General features: G+C 32.1%; 1 protein-coding gene across 4 annotated transcripts in view; it reads right to left on the bottom strand.

Moving 5' to 3' along the window:
- The window catches only part of LOC133190567 (multidrug resistance-associated protein 1-like), a 962,792-nt gene that overhangs the window by 265,397 nt on the left and 669,419 nt on the right, over nt 1-27,976 (bottom strand). For 2 of the 4 annotated variants that reach the window (XM_061326266.1, XM_061326268.1), the window contains one exon: nt 17,706-18,016. The exons of the other annotated variants lie outside the window; for them this stretch is intronic. In XM_061326266.1, coding sequence (XP_061182250.1) covers nt 17,706-18,016 — 311 coding nt within the window. The remainder of the gene's footprint in view (nt 1-17,705; nt 18,017-27,976) is intronic. 4 annotated transcript variants of the gene reach the window in all.

The raw sequence follows: 27,976 nt of genomic DNA, 5'->3' as shown, positions 1-27,976 counted from the left end.
ATGTATGTGATAAGCATACAGTTCAATGAAATCATGGTTAACCTCTGACTAACTACAAACACACACACTCTGCTCTCATACAAAACAAAAAAACCAAACAAACAAACAAAAAAAAAAACCAACCCAAAAAATTCGTGGCCTTTCCCCTTTGCCCTTTTTCAAAAAAGTGACGCTTTCTTGCAAAGTCAGGGATAGTAAGTCTGTAATTGTGCTATCTGATTGGTCAATTAAATTGTTTTTATTTAAAATTTCCTAATTCTGACCCCTGATTGGCTTAAAAGGGCCCAGCCACCAGGGGGCACCTGGTACTGGGCCATTGACCTAATTCCCTAGAGGGTTCCCCCTTATTGCCTAATTATGTAAATGATCTGATTTACCCGCTAGAGGGTACCTCTCAATTGTTATCTATCATTGGGGCAATTGACCCATATTTCATAATAAACAAAATGGCGTCAAATAAAACTAATAAAGATAGACACAATCTAAGACATGCAAACATGTAAGTTATTGCATAAATATATAGCCACATACACTGCACATACGTATTACATAATAAGCAACAGAAATAAACATAATCTAAGACATGCAAACACGTAAGTTATTGCATAAATATATAAACACTTACACTGCACATACGTATTACATAATAAGCAACAGTATCATAAGAATACAAAGCTAATGGTGACAATGAGAAGTATGTTACATAAATTAATAACAATTAAACACTGTTTAATAATATACTTAATTATTAATAACTTCCATGGAAAGTTTGAATGGAAAGTCAAAAAAATTCAAAGTCAATTCATAGTGAAAGTCAGGATCACATTCAAGGTCATATCAGTATACTTTGGGTCAAACGGCAAGAAACTTAATGTTAAAATATTTATATATTAAATTCATTACAGCTAATTGTACATACAAGTATGAAAAAAGATAACCAGTTCTGTATCAGTATCAGTTAAGTCTCAAATCTTGAGCTAATGGAATGCATACAATTTTTGTTTTATATACAAATTACATTTGAAAAAATATCTCAAATCTTAAAAAGTACTTTCAAGTTTGTTTTTAAATAAATATTCAATAGATGAAGGGTTTGGCACTCCCAGTTTTCAAGTTGTGGATCATGAAGAGATTGTACCAGCTCATGCAAAAGCACTGGATGGACAGAGGGTCGGAGAATTGTGGAGCTTGGTGTCTTATGAGCCTGTCAGAAGTGTGGTCTCCCTCTTCAGTTGGAGCTTTCAACCACAAATCAAACATACAATCTCTCTGTCATTTTAAAGGTATTTATATTTATCCATATCTCCATTAGAGTGAAATATTCTCTGAATTCTTCTTTGAGCATGCATGACCTATTTTTATAATGTAGATGTTCGAGGATACTATGGTCTCATCCGAACAACCCCACAATTTTCACTTCAAATGCTGAGTGTCTGCAGAAGGAAAAGTTGCTACCTAGCTAGTACATGCCTTATGTACGTCACGTTCCAGGGATCGAACCCATGTAGGGCTCTCACTTACCGAGCGGACGTTCTACCAACTGAGCTACGGAACTGTTTCACTTTTCATTGGAATGTGGTCTGTCAAATATGTTAGATAATTGGCGCAATTTTTAAATTGTTATCCTATTAACCCAATTTGGTTTGTAGCTTGGGATACGTATCATATGTGAAATTGCTGATATTATTTTTAATGTTTCCACTACTCTGTTGTCAAACTTGGTTTTGACTCACACTTGTTATATTTTGCTGTGAAATATATTCCAAATAAGTTAATGTTGCCTAAGCTAATCATACAACATGTACAACATGAAATAATTGATACATTGCTTGAAATGAAAGTTTATAGGTATAATATATATTTCATACAATTTGTTCCATGTTCATTTTCAATACATATATGTATAATCTGGAAATGTAAATGGAATCATTTTACTGTAAATCGTAAATATGAAAATTTTGCAGAGAAAAGCTGTTCAGAGGAAATTCGGGCTGAATATTTTCAAAATGGCTCCACTCTTTTTTCTGAAATTTGGACACATTAATTGACTGTTATTATATTTTATGAAAATAAGTTGCTTTTTCTATTTCCATTACTCTGTCTATGCTTTACACTTTGATTAAGATCCACAATTTATGTATTTTGCTGTTAAAAATTAGACATCATAGGTGGCACTGCGAGTAAAGTGTAGAATTTAATTGTTATAATTTTTGTTATTGTTTTAAATGTAAGAACAGATGTTACATGTTTACGAAAATAAATATTTAAAAATTTTATGTCATCTTTCACTTATTTATTTAAATTGATATACAGACTATATTTTTAAGGAAAAAATTACACAGAGTTACCTCACTTAGTTTGACAACCCCTAGATGGCAAACGGCTACACTCTTTTTATTTATTTTATAATCAAACATCCTTTATACATATGTGTATTCATTGATACCAATATCGTTTGTTTTCCATTACTTTGATCTCACACTCATAGTACCTTAAGGGTCACAACCCTAGTTTTAGTATAAACAGAAGCCCTTAAGCCAAGGATACCCTGTGACAAAGAACTGGGTACATTAAGACCGATTTACGGCCCTGTAAAATCGGCAAAAATTAAACGCACGATTACATTTTATCAATTGTATCAATTCACTGTTAAGGTTTCCCTGTGTGTGAAATAGGAATCAATTTTTCTCAACTCACGTGCCCTTTCATTTATATAACGTTCAAAACCGGTCTAATATTCCGGAATTCCCCTATTTTGGACGTTTTCCTCATCTTCAAGTCTATATTTCGATATGGCCGCATCCGAGTATGTATGCGAAACTTTGCAGAAAGAACAAATATACTACGATTTCTAATATTAAAGAGAAAAAATAACCTTACAAAAGTGCGGCCACATCCGTTTTTACAAAAAATTGAAGTTAAAAATACTGCATTTTTGAATAGACGTCACTTTTTCTCCACAAAAAAATCTACATTTTTAAAGAAATTATTGTTTAATTCTATATCTGAAGGCTTTACTATCTTTTTATTGTCTTTTAAATTCAATACTGCATTTGAAAAAAATAATTTAATACAATTTATGGAAATGAAAACCAGCGCCATATAAACCTTTCTCAGTGAAATTTGTTATGGGACATTACATGTAAATTAATGACGTAATGCATTGAAAAAAATGACATCACAAAGAGCAATTATGTTGAAAAATGTACTTGAAACAAATTCTTCAGTCTTCGCAACTATGATAAATATTCAATCAATATTTACAGCGTAAAGAAGTAATTAAACGACATAAGTTGGGATGGTTCAGACTATTAATTTACATTTAATCCTACATGTACCTCCAATAAAACGCGTGCTTCCTTCATAGTGGACACTGACTTTATTTGACTTCAAGAAAAGATTTTTTAAACCTTTTTATGGAAAATCATCAGCATTCTTAAGTATGTTTTATTCATTCTCAATTTATATATGTCTGGGATTCATGAATATCAAAAGACAATAGCCAATAATTGGGGCGGGGAAAGGAGGGAGGTAGATGGGAAGCTTGGCGTATAGCAGTACCATTTGAACATTTCTTTTCAAAACTTGTTTTCCTTGTCACTGTATTGTTCCAGATTTTTATCTGACAAAATCAATTATGTCAGAAAGGATTTTACTCTCTTGTGTTTTATCGCATAATCAGGAAGTGTTTTATATATGACTAAATACTTCTGAATCTGCCACTGCCGACCTACATTTACTTATTGAAGGTCTGCAGCTGGGAATGGAAAAGTTCTTACATGTATTTATATTTATTAATTTCCTAACACTGATTGCTGCTGAACTGCAGCTATAAACTAAGACAACACAGTGTAAGTTTGGGCAAGAAATAACCATGATTTATTTGTTATACAATGATATCTAATAAGACATGTATGTGATAAGCATACAGTTAAATGAAATCATGGTTAACCTCTGACTAACTACAAACACACACACTCTGCTCTCATACGAAACAAAAAAAAAACAAACAAAAAAATTTCGTGGCCTTTCCCCTTTTTCCAAAAAGTGACGCTTTCTTGCAAAGTCAGGGATAGTAAGTCTGTAATTAAGCTATCTGATTGGTCAATTAAATTGTTTTTATTCATAATTTCCTTATTCTGACCCTTGATTGGCTTAAAAGGGCCCAGCCACCAGGGGGCGCCTGGTACTGGGCCATTGACCTAATTCCCTAGAAGGTACCCCCTTATTGCCTAATTATGTAAACGATCTGATTTACACCCTACAGGGTACCCCTCAATTGTTATCAATCATTGGGGCAATTGACCCATATTTCATAATAAACAAAAATGGCGTCAAATAAAACTAATAAAGATAGACACAATCTAAGACATGCAAACATGTAAGTTATTGTATAAATATATAGCCACATACACTGCACATACGAGTTCTAAAGAAAATCTTTATCTATTTTAATGCAGTTTTTGTCTTAGTAGATGACTAGATATATCGTCACGCAATTGTTAGGTATATTTTTTAAAGATTTTTTTTTTATCAGCCACTAACATGAAAAAGAAACATAATCAAGCTAGTGATATAATCCGGGAATAGCAAGGATAACTATATAAAGAAGCACTGTGACGTGTTCTGTGTATTGTTTCCACAAGTAACAAAATAACATCAGATTTCGTATAATTTGATAACTGAACTAGAAATAAAATCTCTATGTAGCTTATAAAAAGGGACGTGAAAGTGAATTTTGATTCTTTTGTGTGAGTGTTCTATTATTCTGCATTTCGATTATTTGTATTTTGTCTCTATTTAAATAGAAGTGGGGGAGGGGGAGGGGGGGTTACTGATAATCAAGTTATACATGTACTGTAATGAGTACCAATGAAAAAAAATTATATCAAGAATTTGATTTAAAACTAAATACTTCCCTTTCCAATTTCCCGTGCCTCCCCACTCGACTGTGACCATTGATTGATCTTTTGCTGATTGATATCAATGCAAGTGTCTGCCGCTTCATGCAGCATTGCTTTGAAGACGACACGTGCAGATTTTCATCGCAGACGTGGATAAACTCTATATGTAAATCATACACACAATATTACATCCATATTATTTTTTTTATAACTTTTAGTTTTAAGGAATTATGCCCATTAGAGTGTACTACAGGCTTCTGAATCCCTTCCCAAGAATCCATGTGCATTTCCTGTCGAATTCACTACGCAGATTTGGGCATGTAATTTTTGTTTTATCAAATAATGAGTATGTACATCCAAAGTAGCGCGATTGTCTCTAAAATTAAATTATTAGCATTGCATGGCTATATAAATATTTTCTTCATCGAAAAATGGATCCAAACAAATCGCACACCCCTTTTTTAAAAGCTTTCGGAGATTCATGGTTTTTATTTGAAGCAAAATTTTTCAAGGTTTGTAATTCAAGTTATGATAAGGCCATTCCAAGTTTTTTTCTATGTTCAGCGTACGCGGACGAATTGGTTTTGAGGTTATGAAATTAAAAACAAGCACAAATTAAAATCGACAAATACAAAGCTTTGAAACGCAAACACAAAGTTAAATTAAAATCAACAAATACGAATCTCTGAAATGCATTTTACTCTGTTGGGATTGACATCTCTCTTTTTTAAGTGGTGTATCATTTGTTTTTATTTCAATAAACTAGTAGTTTAACTTAGTTTTATGGCGAGGAGAGGTCTCAAATGATAATAAGAAATTCTAGAACTGTTCTGAAAATGTTATGTTTTTCCCCTTTTGGTCTGTGATAGGTTTTCGAATTTAGGATGGACGCTAAACAAAGAAAAAACTTGGAATGGCCTCATCAATCAGGACTCTTATAACTGGTCCCCTCGTGTGGTTTTAACACAGAAAGTAGAAACATAAAAAGTGATTGTGTCTAACTGTTACATTAAAGTTTTAGAATTCATAATAGTTAGTTTTAAATTCTATGAATTCTAAAACTTTAATGTAACATAAGAAAATACGAAATTAATAGCACTGCCACTTGTTGGAATGGAAAAGGGGGGAGTGGTGTTGATGGCTTTTTCATTGCCAAAAATATAATTTTGACTACTTTATATGGAATGTTCCAATTTTCTTTTTACTTGATTCATGTATCTTTAAAATTTTTAATGTAACTTCATAGACAATGCGGTAAATGGTTGAAGAAATCATTAGGAAATTTTTACATAAAAAAATGATAAATCTGATACGAGCACAATTTTAAAAGAAGTACTACCTTGTCTCGTCTGTATGGATGAATCAACCTTCATTACTTGTCTGATGAAATCGTTTGTAATAAAATTATATTTTCCTTTAAATTATTATACTCTTTCCAGCTATATCAAAGATACATTACGATAAATTGAAATAAAAGTTCAAAATTGCTTTTTGGAACATAAGGCATATTAAAGTAATTAGTTTCCGGTTCAGAGAATTTACAGATTTCTTTTAACGTAACGTTAAAAGTCAGTAACGCCGTGATGACGTAATCATGTCAAAATTTGTAATTTCTAAAGAAAACTCCCCATTTTTTGAGACCTCTGACGGAAAAACGGTTTGTGATGATTAAAAAAAAATAAAAGGATTTTGAAAGGACACATCGTAGGCATGTTTTTAAAAAACTGAAATCAAATTTGGAGACAGGACCGCTCTGTTACACTGTTACACTGACAATAATTGGCCAAGAGGTTCTTAGTTATGGCCCATATTCTAAAAAGTTTACGCACACCGCACAAATGGCCACAGCATTAGCTCTTTGAGCCTTTGGCTCAGAAGAGCTAAAAAAGGGTCTTTTCTATCCATCTTACATATCGGTTATGTTTTCCTACTAAAAAGATGTAGTGTAATCTTGTAAGCCTTTTTTTTTTTTTTAAAGATTTCACCCCATAAACTCGTTTGTAAAACTCCAAGGGGTTCTTAGTTATGGCCCATATTCTAAAAAGTTTACGCACACCGCACAAATGGCCATAGCATTAGCTCTTTGAGCCTTTGGCTCAGAAGAGCTAAAAAAGGGTCTTTTCTATCCATCTTACGTATCGGTTATGTTTTCCTACTAAAAAGATGTAGTGTAATCTTGTAAGCCTTTTTTTTTTTTTTTAAAGATTTCACCCCATAAACTCGTTTGTAAAACTCTGATTCCCTAATGTAGTCTCAACCTATTCTCAATAGCCTTGATATCTGAACAAACTTGAGCTAAACTACTTGAGGGTGAATATATATCAATATGCCTAATCATAGCTTCTGTGTATATATAAGATAATCATGGCTTTGCTGTTCTGAGATTTTTTTTCTATATAATCCTATGTAAAACTCTGATCAACTATTGTAGCCCCACACTACTGGCGAGGGTAATGATTATTAAATCTACATTACCTAAGAATGCTTCCACATTTATGATTAAAAACTTCCACATTAATGATTAAAAATGGCTTTGCTGTTCTCCAGACTTTTTTTAACATATACTCCTGTGTAAAATATTGATCCCCAATTGTGGCTCAACCCTAGCCCGGGAATCAAGATTTGAAAAAACTTGAATCTACATTATCTGAGGAAGCTTCCAGTTTAAATATGAATGTTCATGTCTTTGCTTTTTCGTATATGAAGATTTTTTTCCTATACATAAAACTTTGATTCTTATTGTGGCTCCACCTTAGCCCCTGGGGGTCATGATTTGAACAAACTTTAATATACACTACCTGAGGATGCTTCTATATCAAGACTCTTACAACCATGGAGGCAAGTGAAGCAAATGACTCACAACAAATATTAAGTTTTTTTTAACTTTAAGAAAAGTACTACTTTGAGCTTTATGGATATAATGATTCTTTTTTTACTCTGGTGGAATTTTTAATATAATTCCTTGTAAAATTTGGTTGTAATAAATTTTGATATAGTGACTTTAAGGATATAATAATAATAATATAATAATAATAATACTTTATTTAAAGAAGGTAACTCAACTGGTGCGAGCACTATTCTTCCTTGAGGCCCTCTATACATGTAGTGTCTGAATTGATTTTCTGTCCCATAGAGTTTAAAATCAATGGCATTTACATCTTTTGCAAGGAATTTTTAGAGATATTATAATTTTTATTACTGAGCAGACATTATTTTTGTAAGTATTTATATTTAATATTCAATTCACTCAAAAATTTCAGTGCTTTAAGGTAAGTTTTGTTTGTAATACTTCCCAGAATATATATAGTAGTCATACCTGAGGGAAAACACCTATACAGTGTATTGCGAATTTGTAAAGATACTTTAACAGTTGTACTTTTTTTGAATATAGCAAATTCAAGATATATAGTTAAGTAATTAATTCACAAGTCTCAAGGACTTTGCTATATCCCCTTGCAGGCTTGGGGCAATTAAATTACATTGTAAAGTAATGCATTACATTACCAATACTTCAAGTATTTGGGCATTAAATTACCATTACCTTAGAGTAATGCATTACATTACCATTACTTTAGTAAAGTTATGCATTACCATTACCATTACTTTTGGGGTTTTAAAAAAAATAGAAATACAAAACTTGTGCTTTTCATAAATATGCACACCCCTTCAAAACTATACTTAATGAATGTTAATTCAAATTTAACATTCTTAATTACAAGATATGATATTTAAAACACAGATTTCAAGTAGTTGTATTTATTACACTGTAAATAATTTACAAATTTTTTTATTATTCGTAAGAAGTTCAATCTTTTCAATTGCCAATAAGATAAAAATTTGTACGATATGCACTTTTTGTGTGATTATTGATGTCTTAAAGCAATTTAACTTTTGGGGCACTTAAACACCTCCCCAAAACTATCAAATAAATAAGACACCGATTGTTTAGATCTAGTACCTTATGAAAAAAGAAAATTAAATGCACTGACAAACTTGAAAAAAGGGTTTGACAGTATATGTATATTTTGCTCTGCTAAAAGTAGAAAGCCTGTCTTCTATTCCTTTTGGATTTGTCATGGTCAGCTGCTCAAACTAGAGCAGCTCTTTTATTAAATGTTTTATAAAAACAGTTGGGAGAAGGGGACTGGTTTTTGAGCACTTCTCAAAATAATACATTGTTTTAATTGTTACATAATCTTAGAGGGATTGTGTGTTTTGATGACACTCTATTCAAAAGGTGGCAATTATCAGTTTACAGTGTACATTAATTAGTGTACCTCATACAGAAATCATTTTTTAAAGTAATTTCTTAAAAACTCTTTTAAATATTCTCTGAAATTAAATATCATCTAAATTAAGTATGAAAATTTAATATGTGTGGTAATTGTACTTTCAACAGAATATAAAGTGTAGTAGTAGATAGTGCAAATAGATATAGAGATTTTATTTAAATAGGTTAACTTTTTTCATTCATTTCTATCATTTAAAAAATTATTTAGTCTAAACAATAATTTCCATTTCCATTTTAAAATTTTTAAAATAGGTATATATACAAAATAATGCTTTGTAATGCTATATAATGCCAGCATTACTCTGGATTTGAGAAAGTAATGCATTACATAACCATTACATGTAATGAAAATTTTTGGGCATTACACATTACTAGCATTACTTAGAGTTCAAGTAATGCATTGCAATGCATTACCATTACATTTAGCATTACTCCAAGCCTGTCCCCTTGCAAGGGAGTAACACACTTGTGAGTGTGTGTATGAGTAAATTTGTCCTTGTGTGCATAATGGAAGTGTCATAATTTGCACCAGGAATGAATGCTGCCTTGATTTATATTATATATATTTATATTTTAATTCATTCATCTATTGTGTGATTTTCTCATACTCCAATCACATAAATAAAAATGAACAAGGGGATAATAAAACGTAACATACAGCATTTTGCTTTTTCCAAGAGTTGTCTACAATTGGGTATGAAATTTTCGTCAACAGCATTCACTATATATAGATATGTAGCTTGAATTACATATGTACAGTGAAGTTGCCAATTACAGGTTTATGTTTCCACGATTATTCTTGGTACTTCTCAACAGCACTTGTACAATCATTATTTTAGCTACATAGATGTAGCTTGAATAACCAAAGTACAGTGAAGTCACAAAGTATGGCTACAATTGTCTCGGTTCTGATTCACTTGAAGGTATTTAAAGCTATATTGTTTAAATTAAAGCACAAAAAAATTCATTAATACACTGGTCATGAAGAATGGGTTTTCTGTCTATGCACGGATAAACAGGAAGTTTACATCAGATTCGCACAAAAATGAGTCCCACCATATGGCATGCCTAAACAAAGAGTGTGCTAAAATATCAAGCATCTGTGATGAGTAATTGCTGAGAAAACTGCGACCAAAATTTGTTATGAATGGTACGGACAGATGCATGGATAAACAGGAAGTTGACATCAGATTCGCACAAAAATTTATCCCACCATATGGCATGCCTAAACAAAGAGTGTGCTAAAATTTCAATCATCTGTGATGAGTAGTTGCCAATAAAACTGCAATGAAAATTTGTTACGGACAGACACACGAACAGTTTGACAGACAGACAGACAGACACACAAGGGTAAAACAGTATATCCCCCTCTCCTCCAGAGTGGGGGAATAATAAAACAGTATACCCTCCTCTCCTCTGGAGCGAGGGTATAATCAAGAAAATGTCTGTCAGTTCCAACATCCAAAGCAAGTCTGGAAGTGTCAATCCTTAGATGCATCATCCATGCACGTTTTATCATAACAGACCATATAATTATAGCACTACTCCAAAAAATAATTATAGAGCTACTCCAAAAACATTACCCTGGTCATTTATCTAGAAATGTAGAACAGATTATGCATCTGAAGCTGGTCTAGAAGTGTTCATCCCTAGACACATCACCCATGGTAATGTAGTTAAAGTTACTTGGGAATGGACTTACTCCTAAACTGTAATCCGTACACAAACACTAACGCCGAGGCTATACCGAAGCAGACGCCACTGCAGGGGGTATAGCGTATAAGGGTGAATTAAAAAAATGACCAAACGCATATTTATCAACCAACGCTAAAAAAACAGGCAATGAAAATAGATTTCTATGTCTCATCATATGTCTGTCTAAATACCTGCCAAATATCTCATTGATATCTCAATTAACAAAAAAGTTATGCCCAAAAATGATGCTAAAATTGTCAGGAGTGCAACACCTTTTTGTGACATTTTAAAATTTCAATATTTTTTGGAGATCTGTGAAATAAATAATAATGGTTTATGTTGAAAATAAAGACCAGAAAAAATGTAGTGTTGCCAAAAAAACATCAATTGTAAAATTCTGAAAGAAAATTGAGACAAAAAAGAATTTTCGAAGTGTAAAACAATAACTGATATACATTTTAAAACTTAAAATGTTATATAAATCACAAGCAGCATTAATGAGAGTCAAGTATATGTGCATACCCAATAATGTCAGGAGTGCAACATTTGATTTTTTGCTCCCAAGCATGAAAATACTATTATCATTATATGATTTTTTGATTTTTATTTTGGAAAATAAAGACACAAAGAACATTTTTACCAAATAGATTTATCAATTACAGGGTCTGTCTGTGCTTCAGATCTATATTTCTATGGTCAGGAGTGCAACACATTTTTTAAAGATTCAAGTTGTGTGACGAAAACACTTCTATTCATGCTTAGAAGTATTCATTATTAGTAATGATCTTTTTGTATAATTTAATACTGAATTATTGACAGTTTTAATATTAAAATCCTTCCTTTTTCAATTTTATATATTCAGATGTGTTTTTATCTTTTTTTGTGATTTTTTAATGAATGTTAAAAATAAACAAACTAAAAATTGTCATAAAATTCAAGTAATTCCTACTCAACTTCACTGAAACTACAGAACAAGTTCTTAATATGTAATTTTCACTTCACAATTCTACTTTAAAGGCCCCGATGCTTTTGGTCAGGAGTGCAACAAATATGTTAGACTTATAAATCATTCAATAAGAATGAAAATAAAGAAAAAATGATGAGTAGAAAGAACGAGGGCGCTTTTGATTGACAATCGGCAGGAATCGGGGTGCACTTGAAAAGTGAAAATTTTATTGCACTGTAAATTTAAATGTTAACATTCTTTTGATTTATCATGTTCCTATGAAATAGGAAAGGAAAACATTTTCCCAATAGCGTGTTTTGATTTCCTTAAAAATAACTGGAAACATGGCTAGATGTGTCATTTGCTACAAAATATTACATTTTTAACACATTTTTCTAAAAATTTGTTATCTCTGGGTCATCTCTCCACGATTTTAAAAAGACATTTGTGTGCATTTGTATTGAAAGAAACGAACAAACATCTATAAACAATGGAGAGAAGACCCTGAGACTATAAAAAATGAACTTTTTCCAAAAAAAATACCAATGTGCAAATGCGTTGCTTCTTTGTCATTTTAAATTCCTGAGTGTTTGTGTAGCGATGATAGCTCAGTAGAATGCATTACCAGTCCAGCGCACTAAGGAGTCGAGAAGTTTTTGGTTCGATCCTCGAATGGAGCAATTTATTTTTTTCTTATTTATACAAACAATCAAGTTAATTTTATTTACTGATTTATAAGTTTTAAAAGAGAAAAATTTTGGTTCAGTTCCACTGGGAGCGAAAGCAATTTTTCAATCCTACTGAAACTTCATTTCATATATCATACCCTATTATCTTGTTACTAGGTGTTTATTATTTATGTGAAGTATTACTGTGTTATCGTAACTATCAAATGGACTAAAATATTTCATATTTTAAAGTCATGGTAAATCTAAACATTTTCCTATGTGCGTAACTTGGTAAAGCCTGTCCACTTCTGGTCAGCCGACCAAATCGTGGACATTTAAACCATAAATGTTTCGTACACGATTCCTACAGATCGCACACCAAGTACGCCCGTCTTCTTTACCGGTGGGTTACTGTGTTTGTCCTCTAAAGGAAAATATGCTATAAAATATATTTTATCTTCTAAATATTCATTTAAGCTAGTTTTTTGGCATAAATAGGGAATAATTCCAGATAAAATGTGAATTTTAAATACTTTCATCTGTTTTAATTATGAAGTATTGGACTATAAATACTGCACAATTTCATTACCACTTGATGGTGCCAACACTTTATGAATTTTTGTGTTCTATGGTTTTAATTTTAAATTTTACTGCAGTCAGGAGTGCAACAAAACTGCTTTATAATTACCAATGCTTTTTAACTATCTTTACTAAAAAATAAGTTGAAAAAAAATGTTTGATACTATTTGATGTTCAAAACACTATGTCTATCAACAAATTACAGAAATTTTAGGGAATAGATTTCATCATTTCACATATATTTTTAAATACATTTTTACATATATTACACTTTGCAAATAATCATGTTTTAAGGTCTTTAAACTATGAAAAACCTGCCGTAAACAATGAAAAATATCAAAACGACAGATTGATTTACAAAGTAAAAATGGATTATTGTATGTTATAATTAGGGATGTCAAAATATTTATTTTCTTTAGTCGAATATTCGATTGCATTATTCGAACGATAGTCAAATATATTTGAATCTTTTTCGGAAACCAAAATTTTATTTCAAACTTCACTGGTACATCACGTTTAACCACAAATCTCCCTTTCTTAAATTGATTAAAAAGTTACATCAAATGTTACACACAGATGTTCACATGGACTTAAAATGTGGATATAGCGTGTTTATATTTACTTAATATAGACCGCTTATATAATTTCTCCAAAATGTAGGATTTCACCGTCAATCATGTTCATAAATCGGTCTGTAAAGTCGTTTTTTTAGGAAGCATAAAAAATGACAGTGCGATATATTTTTTAAAGCTTATTAAAATGATGGGAGGGGGGCACATACAGTGCCCTTGATAATGTTAATTATTTGAATATACTTTTTGTACCAATTATCAAATTGTCTTTAAAATATGTAAAAGAATATTAATTTTATAATAAGTATCGTTGTATCCAAACATGTCACGGCTATAATGGGTACATGGTATGAGATAAAGTCCAATGAATAGTTTTACAAAGAAAGCGCAGTATGACAAGATAATTTTATTATAAAAACAACACATTAATTGACAATAATTCTCACGGAAGTGAAGCATTTCTAATCACTGTACTTTCTACATGTAAAGTCAGCAGTTTTTAATGAGGAAAATTATCTTATCCACTGTGTCTGAGGGAAGACGGTTTCTCAATTTTAGGATGAGAATTCCATCTCTTCATCGCTCTTTTATTGAATTTATTTATTCGAATGTCATTTCGTTATTCAATCGTCAGTCCATTTGACTGATGGTCGAATAGTCGACTATTCCTTGACATCCCTAGTTATAATTTTTAAAATGATGTTAAATAAAATACATATCAGATGTCAGGAGTGCAACACAATAATGTAACATAGGGTCACTTCAAAATCTAGTATTTTTTGGCTTAGATTTAAAGAATTGCCTTGAATGGACAAAAAAGTGAATTTTGGGGAATTTTATTGCTTCATATTTTTTTCATATTAAAACTTTTCAAACCAGAATTGAAAAAGTAATGTAAAATAACAATCAAAAAGCCAATTTTTTGTCACATATACAAGAGAAGATACTCAATCAAGGTTTAGATTTAATCATTTATACCAGACACCAGAATATAGGCTCGGATCTGTAGTTATGGATATTGCCAATCATAGGCTTTTTAAACTCCCGCGTTTTACTGAAGAAAATGCAGCTAAAACAATCCGTTTTTTCCTTAAACTTCAATATGCCAACAAAGGAATTGACACGGTTAATATAAGTAATATCCTTAATCACAAAAGGGTCCAGTCTTGTATTCCAAAATATTTCAAGTTAAAGACTACACCTTGTATTTCCTACAAATATACATTGACTATTGCTTCCAAACTTTTTAATTACAAGAAGACTTTACAGGGCCTGGATATCGAATATCTGAAACATAATCCTCCATCGTGTTCATGTTCTTCTTCGCCCTATAACTATAGTCCTGCTGGACACGTTATTACTGGTGACGTAAATATAGTTAATAATGAGGATCTTAGATCACTAATTTTAAAAGGTCCTAAATTTAGAGAACCCAGATCCTTCAACTGGCGTAAGAATTTCATAAATATTATGGATTCTGTAGAGGACTACGCCAGGCGATGGGCCAGACATGAAAAAGAAGACCTTAACACTTTGTCAGAATGGATTAAATGTATCAGATGTATGTTAAAATCGCGCATTAAAAGATTGAGAGGCAATATGAAAACCATCTATCCTTCTGTTTTCAATAATCCAGAAGTGAAAAAAGAATTAGATAGATTACATGATCAGTACGTACTGGTCCCTGCTGACAAAGCAGGTAACAACATTGTCTTTGTTTGTAAGGCTCATTATATTAAATGTATTTTAGAGGAACTTGGATTTAATTCTACAAGTGGTAATCCAACTTATACTCATAGTTCCCTTTCTAAGGAAGAAATTCTTCAAAATCATATGTCAGTTTTGAATATTTTTAATATTCCAAACAACCAAAATGAATTTGAATTACCAAATTTATATTGGATTCCGAAACTTCATAAAAATCCTTACAAACAAAGAACATAGCGGGTTCCAGTAAATGTTCAACCAAGCCTCTATCTTTACTCCTCACTAAGATATTAACAGTGGTGAAGGAAAAACTTCAAGAGCACTGTGCAACAATATATTCCAGAAGTGGTGTAAATCAGATGTGGATACTTAAAAATTCCAAGGAACTTTTGGAAAATTTGAAATCACAAGATTTTACCAAAATCAACAGCTTAAAAACTTACGACTTTTCAACTTTGTACACAACCATTCCCCACGATAAATTAAAGTCCAAGCTTTTTGATATCATTGACAGCTGCTTTTTCAATAAAAATGGAACTCTTAAATATACTTACCTTGTCATTGGTCATTTGCAAAATTATTTTGTTAAAAAACATTCTGATTGTTCACACAAGTACTCTGAAGTTGACATTAAAAAGATGCTTGAGTTTCTGATTGACAATATCTATGTGGTTTTTGGAGACCAGGTCTTCCAACAATCTATTGGAATTCCCATGGGTACCAATTGCGCCCCCTTATTAGCAGACCTTTTTTTGTATTCATATGAAGCAGAATTTGTCCAAAATCTTGTACGTGAAAAGAAAAAAACACTAGCTGTGGCCTTCAACTCGACATTTAGATATATTGACGACATATTGTCAATTAACAATGGCTATTTTCATTCTTATGTCAATACGATATATCCTGGTGAACTTGAGATAAAAGATACCACAGAGTCTGACACATCTGTTTCATATTTGGATATTTTACTTGAAAAAGACGTTAATGGTAATCTAACAACCAAGCTTTATGATAAACGTGATGACTTTAAATTTTCAATCGTCAACTTCCCTTACTTATGCAGCAATATACCTTCATCACCTGCATACGGTGTATATATCTCTCAGTTGATTCGATACGCAAGAGCATGCTCTACGTATGTACAATTTCTAAAACGAGGTAAATTATTGACAAATAAGTTGATGAAACAAGAATATCAGCTGTCTCGTTTAAAGTCATCATTTCGTAAGTTCTATGGTCGATACAATGACCTTGTCAGCAAATACAATTTATCATTGAGTCAAATGCTGACTGATGTTTTTCATACTAATTGTTAGGCCATTATTTACACACTGAATTGTCGATGGATTTTTCCGTAATTTCCTAATCATGACAAGGAGCACATGGCGGGTGTGACCGGTCGGCAGGGGATGCTCACTCCTCCATGGCTCCACCACTCACTCCTCCTCTGATCCCACCTCTGATGTTTGGAGGTCCGTGTTTGCTCAGCTCCTATTTTGTATTGTATAATGGACTTTTGAGCTTGAATACTGTTCGTTATCTCCATATATTTCATTATACCCCTTTTACCATTTTGAAGCATAAAAAACTATAATTTCTCGTGATTATATATTTTAGAAAGTCTTTTAAGGTGTAATTTTATTTTCTTTTTTCAAAAGAAATTTTACTAATAAAAATTCTGAAACTTTTTATTCCAATTGTCTATTCTATTGCCACTTCAGGATTTTAAACTAGAATGCATGTGCAATATGATGATATAAGTGAAAAATTTGTTATAAGTAGTTGAATTTTTCTAAAAAAAATTCAGTTTGGTGGTCATTTTTTTTTAATTCACCCATAAGCTCATTTCAACTTTGTCAGGGTGAGCTAAAAAGTAAAATTGTGTTTCCCTAGCAAAAAAAATTTTATCCCCTCGCATCAAATTTGAAAGGATATAATAATGCTCTTGTGTGTTTGGGGCAGAGGTGTGATCTAGTGATCGCCTGTGTAATGGAAGTTGATCAGGACTGACATGCTCTTTTGCAAGGAGATGCTTTGCTTTGCCCTTGTTGTGTGTCTCAAACCTTACCTTAATTAGAAAGTGTTCAGAATAATAATAATAAACAAGAAGAAAACAAAAAGGATTTTTGCCAAAAACTGAATAGTTGTTAAAATAAAAAATTATAGTAATAAATACGGAACAGTAGAATTACTACATCATGTATTTAAGCTCTTCTGACTTAATTATTAGAAGAAACAGAGTTAAAACACACTATGTTCCCAAGTTTTGGGAATATAATAAACACAATTATAGGACTAAAATAAACTCAAATATGAGGTAAAATTTGTCTTAATCATATTCACCTGAACTGCAACATATAACAGAGCCAGTGGAAGGAAGACTACTAAGAAATAGGGTGTGCTGTATCCTATGACAATGGGTACAGAAATTACTTTCAGCAAACAGGACAGCCAAGATTCATATATGCGACCAATCTGTGTGTCTAACACATCCACATCTTTACTGAATCTATTCATAATTCGTCCTAGAGGTGTTGTATCAAAAAACTTCATTGGACTTGATAGAATGTTATTCACAAGACTTGCATGAAGAGCTTTGCCTGCATGTATATTTCCAATGTAGAGTGATAGACTTGCAATAATGGTAAATATACCTGAAATGAAAAATGACGAGATGACATATGTATTCTGACATATAAGATAATTAAAAAATGTTGAGATATTCAGTGTGTTGATACATTACAGTTTGACTCATCATGCAAGGTTTCATAATGATAGGTAAATCACATATAATTATGTGCATGAATTCAAATAACTACTGGTACACTTTTATGTTAGAAACAAAAATGGAGGATTTTTTTTTTATTTTCTGATGTCAAAGTTAAACCAAAGTTAATAATTTTCAATGATTTCCTATTTTACTATGAAGAACAAGGAAACCATGCAAGGTTTTAGAGTATATACCACATATTTTACAAATGAATGCTACATATATATAGAGGTCACTTGCAGGGTGCTATGGTTAGAGCCCTTGCTCTAGAGTCACTGAGTAAGGAGTTGATCTTTATGTCGCTAGTTCGAATCCCACAATGGGATGTGGATAACGGTCCTTCAGATGAGACCGTAAAAACTGAGGTCCTGTGTTGCAGTAGGTGCTGGCACGAAAAAAGATCCCTCACTGCTCAATGGCCCTGAGTGCTGAGTATATAGGTCTAAATTTGCAGCCCTCCTCCCCCGCAGCTGATGGTGTCTCAATATGAGTAAAAAATTCCCAAAAGGGACATTAAAGGGTTTTTATCACGTTTCAAAATTTTTTGATATGACAAAGTTTACATGCTATTTAAATCATAAATTAAAAAATCTTTGTTAGAAAATTAATATTTTTGATGTTTTAGCGATTCAATTTTTGAAATTCTCAATTTATTTTGATCGCCGATGTTACGCTCCATTGCTCTGACGTCATAGGTGTCAATCCTGGTCAAGTAATTATTGTGTATACAAAAGGGCTCATTTGTTGTGTCTATTAAAGCAATTAGAAAATAATTAAGTGATAATTAAGTGATAATTGGATAATTGACAGTGACAGTACCAACCAGACCCAACCTGACACCCAAGCAGTCCCAGAAAGCAGTCCCTGGGACTGCTTTGTGGGACTGCTTTGTTCATCCATGCATGAAAATGATTCTGAGTGACAAGAAAGCCCCATCCCTTGTATATTCTGAATTTGCAGGTTTCATTTTGTACAGTAGTTTTGTTTACTTTTAGCAGAGAAGTTGTAAAAGAAAATAAATAAACAAAAATTTTCCAAACAATTAACAAATACTGTTAGGTACTGAAAGATACATGTGTATACATGTGCGTCAACCGCCGATGTCGCACCATTGCAGTGTAAAATCAATTAGAAAAATTAATTAAATGTTGGTTATAATAAAAAGTTGTTTTGCCAGTTTAAAAAACAGAAGTCAGAAAAAAAGATTTTTTTAATCTATGTATTTAACGTAAATGCAGGTGTTTGAAACTAAATAATTTAAATAATAATAAAAGCTGTTAAATTATGTACTTAAAGTTTATATTATTCTATGTCCTAAAAGAGGACACAATCACGGCATTAGAGATTAAAGTTTTTTAAAAAAAATTCAAAGCTATATATACATGTACATGCTGCACTGGAAAGTAATTATTTTTGGACTGTAAAGGCAGCTATCATGGAAATTTTTTTTAAAAAAATCAATGCCCTTTTTTTTTACTGCTTCAAAATAAAACCTAATAATTAATTCCAATAAGGACAATCTTTTTCTATGAAATAATCTCCGGTCATATAAACAACGAGAGCAATTATTTGTTGATTTTTCTCCTGGATCCCGGATTTATTTTTAGCTTATAAAAAAGTTTTAATGAATATATAAAATTATATTTAAATAAATAATAAATATGGTTGAAAATATGGAAATCTGTGTTTTATTTTTTATTTCTTTTTGTGTACATTTGAGGAAATCAAGATGCGCGTAACAACTGCATAGTCTGGCCGATTAAAAGCCGTAAACGGTGTATAAAATGTGTAAACACTGGCTAAGTTTTCAATCACCTTTGGGCATGAATATCAGACAGTTCACGCGTGTTACAGTCCCTGAAACGTTCTACTTTCCCACTTGAACGGTGAGTGAACGCTGAATGAACGGTGAACGAACGCTGAACGAACGCAGAGCGAACGGTGAGTGAACGATGTGTGAACGCTGAACGCAACTTGGTGAACGATGTGTGAACGCTGAACGGTGAGCGAACGCAGAACGCGAACGGAGCGCAAATGCGAACGCAAAGTGAACGGTGAACGAACGGTGAACGCAAGATGAACGATATATTCGGAATGTCTCTGATCTTTTCCTTGCATTGAAACTATTTTATTGTATTATAATGTCAGGTGCAAAAAAAAAATAAATAAATAATGATAATAAATAATTAAACAAATTAATGAATGAATAAATAAGTCAATAAAATAAATTCTCCAAAATTGTCCTAAGAAAGACGATGCGTGCACATCAAATTTTTAATCACACGATTTTTATCGCATTAAAACATTGCAATTGTTGCCGAACGCTGAAGTATAAAAGATATTGTTTTTAGTTGGAAAATTAAAATGTTTATTCTTATTTGATAACAAATCAGAGAAAACTTATGATTTATAGAATGAATTAAAGCGGTTGTAACTTATATTCATATAAATATCTCCGTGTCAAGGCGATTTCGTGTAAAGTAATGAAAAAAAAAATTAATTACATTTATACGCTCGTATTTTAGATTTTTAATACAATAATATATTATGTGTTATTTCTATTTTTCATTATGATTTATTGAGCAGACGTCTACATGTATCTCTAGATGGCCGTGATTATACATGTACTCGGACAAGATGATACAAAGATACATATTCATATAATGTTATAAATTCAATTTTCAGAACATGATATTTAAGTAATATGGTGTTATAGTTTTTATTAAACAGACAAATGAGAGAAAGAGAGAGAGAGAGAGAGAGAGAGAGAGTACTATTCAGTTTTAGCCCCCCTCCTTTCAGTCTTCACCAAATGTTTTGTACCTATATCAAACAAAAACTTTGAATTTTTTTTCTAAATATATCAGACAGTGAAAGTAACTTTTTTTTTATCAACAAATCATATCCATTTGTTTGACAGTCATACTCGTTTTTATTTTCCTGCTTCAAGTTCACACGAAGTCCACGTGCTTGTCCTGTCAATCAAAATCATTCGACACTGTGCAGGTGTGAAAGTTTCGTCACATCGAAGACGAAGTGCGAGTATTTCCAACAAGTTATAACATTTATTTTTATCATTTCTAGATTTGATTCCAACATTTGAATAATAAATTAGTAAAATACATTGGGCTTTAACACTAGAATGTGAAACATACTCTCTGCCAATTTCAAATACCACCGCCGACACGTGTGCATTTTGATCTACTATTGTTTTTATATTTTCGTAATTTTGCTGCGTAATTATTTGACTTGAATAATTATATCTCCATTAACGATTTGTCGTCTTTAACAAAACAACAAAATGTTGCAGTGTTTGAAGTATTTGCACATTGCCCTTAGTTAAATTTCATATTTCAGCATGGTTCTACATAGGTACAGAATGTGCTTGTAACAACATTTATTTTCGAGAGTAATTTAATAAATAACCTAACAGCTAAGTTAGAATAATAAAAATATATATCGTAGATACTTTTCCTCATGAAATAATGATTCTTCAAACACGATATGTTAGTTAATAAATTAAAAAAAACCTGTAACTCCTTAACTACAAAAAGATAAGTCCTTTCACTTCGGAGTTCCGAATGACAATGAAAACTGAACGATAGGTGAACGCTGAACGCAAGGTGAACGCAAAGTAAACGGAATGAAGAGCGAACGCTGAACGCTTTGTGAACGGTGAACGCGAGCGCACGGTGAACGGTGAACGCAAAACTGTGAACGGAGAGCGAACGGTGAACGCACGCTGAACGAGCGGTGAACGCACGCTGAACGAACGGTGAACGAACGGTGAGCGAACGGAAAAATGGGAAAGTAGAACGTTTCAGGGACTGTATTTTGGGTATCAGTGTTACACATCACTGACCATACCTGCATACTGGTTAACAATGACATTTATTTCGTTCTTCAAACTGCAAAACTCTTGTTTTAATAAACATGGTATAAATGTATTTCTAGATTATTCAATTTCTTAAATATCTGAGATATAAAGCCACTTGCCTGAATTACATGAACAAGTACATGCACAATGATGTACGGGCTCAGGAAATATTTTAGTGAAATTGTTTTACGTTGCGTAAAGATTCTTACAATAATTATATTGACAAGTCAAAATGAAAACGATAGCCAGAATATATTTGTAAGCAAAATTTGATAAAGAATTAACTGTCATCAAATTCATGTTACACATGTATTTTTTCTGAAGCTGTCTACGGAGTGATTTGGGAATCGGCCTTGATCTATAGTTGAATTCTAGTCTAAAAATAAGCCATTCATTTTATTAAGCACATGATTAATTTTCTAGAAAAAAAAAATATATGCAGTAACCATTGTCAATAAATAAAATTTAATAAACAAAGGTTTAATTTGGTTTCAAATAAATATACTACAGATGTAATTACAATTTGAGTGTGAAAGTCTCTGTTTTTAATATAATTATTTTTTTCATATACCGTAATTTTGGGGGTATAGGTCGATGGGGTATATAGGTCGAAAGGCTCATTTTCAGCCGTAATTTTTAAAAAATCCTTAGATAGGACGAATCCGGAAGATAAGACGAAGCTTTGTTTATCGATTTGCTAGAGATTCTTACGTATATACTACGTATCAGAACATGTAAACCTCTTTAATTTAACCCGTGATATTAACGTATTGAGAAAATAAACTGGTATTTTTATGAGTACAGCATTTTAATAGTGTTTTATACAAACATAGTTAAAATTTCCTTGAATTGTGATATAACGTATTTTCTCCAACTTGCCTATTCAATGCCGTCGTAGTTTGACTCTGTCCTTAAACACATAAATACGGTAGTATACAACAGCTATTATTAGGGAAATACCCGAAATCAACCAATAACCATTTCAATTTTAGAACATCTTGGACACATTCTTTTATTCCGACGTTGTTTACCGGGGTACAATATTAACTTCGATGACCGCCATTTTTATATTTCTTGTCCAGGGATTTGCTAAAACACGCAAATGATTATTACCAGTACATGTAACAGTGAGCAATTGAAATTAGTTATATTAACATGCTATAATTTTGCTTGAGATATTGCTGAAAAAATAAATTTAATTGAGAGTACATTCGCAATTTAACAGTCATTATGAATTTCACAGTTTTGTTTGTTCAATGATGTATAGCACTAATACCCCTGTAACGGCACGTGGATCTTTTAATCATGCCCCGCAGGTGTTTTAACCAACACAGGTGTTAACACCTTTGTGTACACAGTGTATATCCCTTTATCTGTCAGACAATTAAAATTCTATTAGAAGCCAATCTTTGTATAATTCAGTGTACCCCTTGGGATATAAAACAAAATAGTTATTACTAGCGGTATATTTGGTAAATAATTTTAGGAATTTACTGGCAACAATTTATTTCACGTATTTTACATTTAAATAAATATCACAAGACAATGAAAAAATATTTAGGTATACTATTTCAATTGATTGTTACAAATAAATGGAAAAAAAAAGATTACAACTGCGATTGTGAAAACGCTTCCGTATTTTAAACTTTGATACGGTTGCGGTTTTATTTTTAGTAAGCGATTGCGACTTCCAACTTCACAAGATGGACACAGCATGTTGTAAATATACGTTGAGACATTATTTACTAGATGATATAATGTTTTTTTGTACATCGACGGATATTTAATGGAACTTATTTTGTAAGAAATCAATGGAAGATATTTAATTTTTTTATTGCTTAGTACTTTTTTCTCGGTAAATAATTTTAAAAAGTTACGAAAATGGCACAGATTTGTTTTGAAATTGACGTAAATTTCACTAATTTGGGGGGCATTTTTCATAAACTTGAGCCTTAGAAAGGTCGATTCGTTAAATTGGGCGACCCCAACGGTTCTGAGAAAAAAAGTATCGACCTATACCCCAAAACTTACGGTATATACTGCAGTTAATTATTCAGAAATAATTCTCATATATTAAGAATTGTAAATATGCTGTACAAGTAACATATCTAACACTTTTTTCTCCTAAAAAAAGAAGTGCATCATTAAATTTCAACTGCCTTTATATTACTGACATTGTTTGTTGATACACTGTGTAATCTCAGTTATGACTAAGCTCCTCCCATTAAATTATTAACCACGCCTACTGGGACTGCTGGGAGAGCAGTCCCGCAGCGGTCCCAGAGCAGTCCCAGTAGTAAGATATAATTTATGGTGTTAGGATGCACAAATGTGCACAAGAAAGGTTTTAGAAAGAATTTTTTCCCATATTTCCTGGACTTGGTCGAGAGATGAAAGGAGGGCCTTTTTCTGCAAATGCGATGGTGTTTATCTCCATTCAGAACAATCGTTTATGCCTGATCGATCACAAATTTTTTTCTCTCCTATAAAATATTTTAAGGAAAGATACCTTTAAAAAATAATAAATGACAAACACGCATTTTTTAAAAGTCGCACAGAATGTAGTAAGAATGTTGTGAACTTCATAATGGCGTACGGCGCCATTGAAGAAATGTCATTTCTAGTACATGATATTCACTGCTAGAACAGATAGAAGATATACAGGATTTATTTATACATAATTAATTAAAATAATAATGAAGGAGAATTTAAAATTCCCATATTTATAAATGTTTACGAAGTTAAACTAGTAATTCATTCTATTTAGTCGAAATCCCGAGTTGTCAACGGCTTCGTCTTCGGTGACCTCTCCAATATTGTCATGATTGTCGGCATATTTTCTGGCTATTTCTCTCTGCTAGATGTTCTTACATAAAAGATTCACTGTCCATAACCAAAGGAATATAGTCGATGTCAAAATTTCAACCACCCTTATTGTGTATTCTATTTATTTAGCGTAAAAATCTATTCAATATTTTTTTTCTTACGATAGGCTTTATGAGTTCTATTGACCATTGACACCTATGACGTTTCAGTACCACGACCCCTATCTAATTAGTGGAGATTTTTACTAAGAGGACCCTATATTACGGGTGTTTTATCGTCTAATTACGGCCGTTTTCAACATTATTTCATAACTAAACGATAATTATATGTTTCAAGAATATAATAGTGTTTCATTTTTAAGAAATTTAGATGCATGATAAAAACCCTTTAATCAAACAAGCATATGTATATGGGTGATTTAAAAAAATAATGATCGGCAAATTGAATTTTTTTATTCATTTCAACTTACCACATCATATAGTACAAACACAATTTTTTTTCTGAAAAACCTCAGGCCCTGTGGACCAAAAGTCCATGCTTTTGTGCATGCAGATCTCAAAATATGTCAGTGTCTTTAAGTTTGCTCACCTGCCCTCCATGTAATATGGAGTAAACACGGTGCATCATTCTGCAACACGGTATACCAAAGTGTTGAGAATAAAATCATTTTATTGTATTTATTTATCCAATTATATCAATTTCATTTGAAAATAAAATTATTTTTAAGATAGTAGTACTTTTTATCAATTATTGTATGGATTTATGAACTTACATAATACTTTTTATCTCACATTAAAAATTCTAGATTCATGTGCTTGTAGAGTGCCGTGCAACAAACAAACTCTTGAAATGTTAGTCACACCTAAATTATCGAATAACAACCAAGATTAATATTACTTGAATGGTATTTCAGTGTATGAATCACATAAGATTTTTACTTTCTTTAATTTAAAACACATTAAACAGGTACATAAGAGACAAATTTTTTTTTTATTAAAAGCATTATAGTCTTAAAGAAACATAAATATGCTCTTTCCCAAAACCCATATCAGGACAAGACTGCGCTCTTGCGCAGCTTGTAACAAATTAAAAGTATAAAAGTCTATGACATATATGCTTTTAGGCTAACACATGCACTGTGTGGAATGATCATGGCTTCATCACGGCCAGGAACACGTTAAGTTCCCAGACAGTACCGTTGTCAGAAACCTTTAAAGTTAAGCACTGAAACTGGTTCGTTGTCATGAACATACAGGTGAGGTTATGATAAAATCCGTCCGGTGTCATGCAAAAGATACAAGAATTAATACATAATGCCTAAATTTTATCATTTTTGACAAATTCTAAGAATAAATTTGAATTTTGGGAAACAGATACAACATTCAGTATTCCATACAAAGATTAATGTATTTGATATCCACAATACATTTTGCGGAATTTTGATTGGCGATCACATGCCCATGTGTGAAGCCATGATCGTGAGCTGGAAAATTATATATTTCTTATATTTAATTCATCGAAATGGTTCTTTTATTTTAAAATATGAAGAGAAACTTCATTTTCAATGTATTAGGCAACTGACAGCCTTTTGTATAGCTAACATGTTTTAAGAAATCGCAGTTTATAAGCAAAAAGTCCGTTGTCAGTACATGTTAAGTTTATCTGGTCCGGTGTCATTTTTCTTAACATCTAAGTAAATCAATAAAATGCAACAGAAATGACCAAATATATGCTTTATTTTAAAAAAATACATAGCATATTACAAATATATTTGAATCTCGGAGTCGTCTTAAAGCAGCTCACACCAATGTGCTAACTATTCAGCGATGTTTTTTCAATTCATTTTCTCTTAGGAACCTGCATCCTAGCTAGTATGCAAACATATACAATTCCTTGTATATCATTAGTATAACAAAATTAAAATGTTATGCTTAGGTCACATGCCGATGGTCGGGCGGCCAAATTATTGTCGTATTCTCGGCTGAAAAAACATGATCGGCCCACACTAGTATCGGGCGACACAGAGTAGTCACATTAATTCCAGGGAACACCGATACCTTTAAAAGTAAAAATATTTATAAGTTGGCCAACCGTCGCCCGATCATCGTTCGCCAGGCCGCAGTTTGATTTTCATCTTCAGCAGTTGTACGAAAACTCAATTCCTAAATGTCGACCGACTGACGACCGACTTTAAAAACTGTATGCAGATGGTCGGCCTATGATCGAAGGTATGTGGACGGACTATTCAATGAGTGCTTCAATTGAATCGGCCACAGACGCAAAAAAAAAAAAAAAATAAATAAATAAATAAATAAAAAATAACTTGACCCGACTGACATGCATAAAATTGGTCGGCCGACGAAAAAAAAAAATCGGGCAAGACAACGGCCGATAATATGAAACTTATGTGGAAGCATCCTCAGGTAATGTTTATTCAAATCATGACTCCGGGGGTAGAATGGGGCCACAGTGGGCTATCAAAATTTTACATAGGATAATATAGGAAAAATCTTTGAAAATCTTCTCAAGAACAGCAAAGCCATTATTGGTCATATTTATGGAAGCATCCTCAGGTAGTGTAGATTCAAATTTATTCAAATCAAAGTTTAACATAGGAATACATAGGGGAAATCATTAAAAATCTTATTCTCAAGAACAGCAGAAACGTGATTGGTCATCATAAAATAAAAGCATCCTCAGGTAATGTAGATTCAAATTTGTTCAAATCATGATCCCACAGAGGGGCCAAACAGGGGATCATAGTTAAAGAAAGGGCTATAAATGATATATCAATAAAAATTTCTTCTTTAGAAAACAAAGCCATTATTAGTCATATTAGTTCAAAAGCATCTTTTGGTGGTGTAGATTCAAGTTTGTTCATGCAAATCATACCCCTCCCGCACTTTAATATTTAAAGAGGCTGGGGGGTTGTGGCCATTTTTAAACTATATTGATCTCCTTTAGAAGAAGAGCTCCATATGAAGATATAGAAAATGATCAATTTTTAAAACTAAAATTTTTGAAATTTTTCTTTGCCAAATGATAGTTGACAGCTTAAGATATCATATCTAAAAAAAATTAAGTTAAATCTGGTGGTTAATTTGTGGTTAATTTGTTGACCCCCCAGCCTCCTTAAACTTT

Source organism: Saccostrea echinata, unplaced genomic scaffold, assembly GCF_033153115.1.
Source record: "Saccostrea echinata isolate AGI-Se365-2 ecotype Australia unplaced genomic scaffold, CSIRO_AGI_Sech_v1 ptg000022l, whole genome shotgun sequence".
NCBI lineage: Eukaryota > Metazoa > Mollusca > Bivalvia > Ostreida > Ostreidae > Saccostrea > Saccostrea echinata.
The sequence above is the reverse complement of the archived record's forward strand: the minus strand, read 5'-3'. Positions and strand labels throughout refer to the sequence as shown.